The 3,061-nt window shown below is 46.3% G+C and overlaps 1 protein-coding gene across 1 annotated transcript; it reads right to left on the minus strand.

Moving 5' to 3' along the window:
- Positions 1–251: 251 nt before the first annotated feature.
- Positions 252–782, minus strand: LOC106765974 (uncharacterized mitochondrial protein AtMg00860-like). The gene has a single exon (XM_014650737.1). It carries the CDS (start codon positions 780–782, stop codon positions 252–254), a length of 531 nt encoding a protein of 176 aa, XP_014506223.1.
- Positions 783–3,061: the final 2,279 nt, after the last annotated feature.

The following is a 3,061-nucleotide window of genomic DNA, read 5'->3' on the forward strand; positions in this document are numbered from 1 at the left end:
TGGAAATCATGCCAATAAGGTATGGATATAGTTCGTAGTTCCAGCTCCTCCATATCCCCTTCTCCCTTTCTAGATAAGGCATCCGTGACTTTATTTGCACTTCCCGACTTGTACACTATGTCAAAATCGTAGCCCATCAGTTTGGCTATCCAATTTTGCTGACTATACGTTGTAATCCTCTACTCTAACAGATATTTAAGGCTGCGCTGATATGTATGTACTGCAAACTTTCTCCCTAACAAATACGGCCTCTAGTGTTGGATGGCCATCACTAAAGCCATTGATTCCTTTTCATAGATGAATTTACTCAAAGATCCTTCTGACAAAGCCTTGCTAAAGAACGCAATGGGTTTCCTGTTTTGCATTAACACGACACCAACACCTCCCCCTGAAGCATCGCACTCCAAGTGAAACTCCTGAGTAAAATCAGGTAATACTAAAACTGGTGCATACGTGATAGTGGACTTTAGGGTTGCCATGGCTGTTCCGACCTTCTCCGTCCACTCAAACTTCCCCTTTTTTAACAACTCAATTAATGGTCTGGCCAGCTCCCCATATCTTTGCACAAATCTTCTATAGTAACCGGTCAAACCCAAGAATCCTCTCAAAGCTTTCAAGTTCTTCGGTTCTCCCCATTCCACTATCGCTTTGATTTTATCTTGATCCATTTCTACGCCCTGCTCCGAAATTTGATGACCCAGATAATGTACCCATTGCTTTCCAAACTCGCATTTCTTTGGATTTGCAACCCACCCATGTTGTTCCAGGAGCTGCAACACCATCTTCAAATGCTTCATATGTTCTTCCCAAGTGGGGCTCTAAACAAGAATATCGTCGAAGAAGACGAGCACCCACTTCCTCAAATATGCTGCCATTAAATCATTCATCGCATTATGAAAAGTAGCCGACGCATTCGTTAGCCCAAAGGGCATCACCAAAAACTCAAAGGGGCCTTGGTGGGTTCAGAAGGCCATCTTCGAAATATCCGCTGCACCCATCCTTATCTGATGATAGCTGGCCTTCAGATCCAGTTTGGAGAAATATCTTGCCCCCTTGAGTTCATCCAACAACTCCTCAATAACCGGTATCAGAAATTAATCCGGAATAGTGGCTTTGTTTAGAGCCCGATAATCTACGCAAAACCTATAGCTTCCATCCTTCTTCTTTACTAAAATTACAGGACTTGAGGCTCTGACTGGGCCTTATAATACCAGCCTTTAGCATGTCTGCAACTTGTTTTTCAATCTCCTCTTTCATGAGATATGGGTATATATATGGCCGAACATTTATAGGATTTGTCCCCTCCTTAAGCACTATTCTATGCTCCAAATTACGACGAGGAGGCAGCCCTTCTCCCTCGCGGAACACGCGTCCATGGGTCTGCAAGACAGCTCGTAATTCCACTATCTGCGCCTCTGTCAAATCACACGCCATCTCACCCCCTGTTTCCTGCTCCACTACACCTAACTCCCATACTAGAGCCCATGAGTCACCATCCACTATCTTCCATAATTCCCTAGGTTCCACCAGCTGTCTTGATAAGGCGGGGTCCCCTCGGATGGTTATCTTCTCGTTCTCCACTCCAAACCTCATCAACATCTCCCTCCAATTAATCACCACTTCCCCCAGTTTAGCCAACCAGGCAATCCCCAAGACGATGTCCACACCCCGCGTTCAAACACATACAACTCCTCCTCCACTGTGGTGCCACCCAAGCATATTCGGACATTCTCGCATCTCCCCCTCATCACCTGTTTATGCCCATCACCGAGACTCAGTATATGATGGCGTATCCATCACCGGCAAAGCCAACTCCTCAACCACCTTTCGGGTAATGAAGTTGTGACTGGCCCCACTATTAATGAGGACCACCACTCGCCTTTCCTTGATTAATCCCGTCAACTTCATCGTTTTGGGCGGCGTCAACCCCTCCGCCGAGCATGTTGACAGCTCCATGGGTTTCGTTTCCTCGCCGGCGTCTTCCTTCGATTCTTCCCCCTCGTCCTTCGCCAACAGTAAAACTCTCAAGCTCTTTTCGGAGCACCGATGGCCGGGAGCGAAAGGACGCCCACATTGGAAAAATCTACCTTCTGTCCTCCTTTTCAAGTACTCCGGGTAAGGTAAGTTTCTTACCAGTCTTCCTCCACCTTCGCCTCCCACAATCGTGTTCCCCCTCGCATTGGTGTTATTGGTCGTTGATGACCCCTCCCATCGGGTCGCTCCTCCTCCTTCTGCCCCACTGGATCGGTTTACAGAGTTACGATCCCTGTCTCCCCTAACGATCGTCGACGTAGCTTGTACATTCACCGGATTCACCCTGCCTCCGTTCCAGACTACACCACGTGCGCGGTTCATTGCGTGAAAATCTTGGGGATCTTGGATTTGCACTTGCCTTTTAATCTCCTCTCGTAGCCTAGCTAGGAAGAATCCCAATATCAACTCCTCCGACAACCCCTGGGTCTGACCCAATAACATCTCAAAAGTCCTAACGTATTCCTCAGCCCAAGGAAGCATCAGCTTCCAACTCCTCGGTTGTTGTTGGGTTCCTTTATGCAAGGAACCGAACAACAGCAAAAAAAAGGCACACCCACTCAACAGTGTAAGAGATATGTATATATATGTATTGATATTTCCTCTGTAATGATAAGAAAAGATGAATACAGTATCTAACTCTCCCCCAAGGAAGCCTCCCTTCCTCCACTGGCCAAGAGGTCCAGTCTTAGTTCCAAAATTCTCAATCCCCTTCCTCTCTCAAACTATTTGTTATTTATACTCTCTCTCCCTTCTAACAAACTCACCTTCTCTCCTCTAACTGATTTCCCTCTACCCGCCACTAACTTTCTCTTCTTTTATTCCTCCTCATATACACTTTTAATTGTCTAACAGTTGCTCTGAGCAACAACACCTCAAATATGGCGTGCTCATACTAAGCTGAGTACCCTGCATCCTGAAGAGCTCTTTCAAAAATACACTCAAAAACAGGGGATCTCTATCACTAACTACCGACATAGGTATCCCATGTAACCTTACTATTTCTTGAACAAACTTCTCTGCAACCGTG

The sequence above is a fragment of the Vigna radiata genome, chromosome 7 (assembly GCF_000741045.1).
Source record: "Vigna radiata var. radiata cultivar VC1973A chromosome 7, Vradiata_ver6, whole genome shotgun sequence".
Taxonomy (NCBI): Eukaryota; Viridiplantae; Streptophyta; class Magnoliopsida; order Fabales; family Fabaceae; genus Vigna; species Vigna radiata.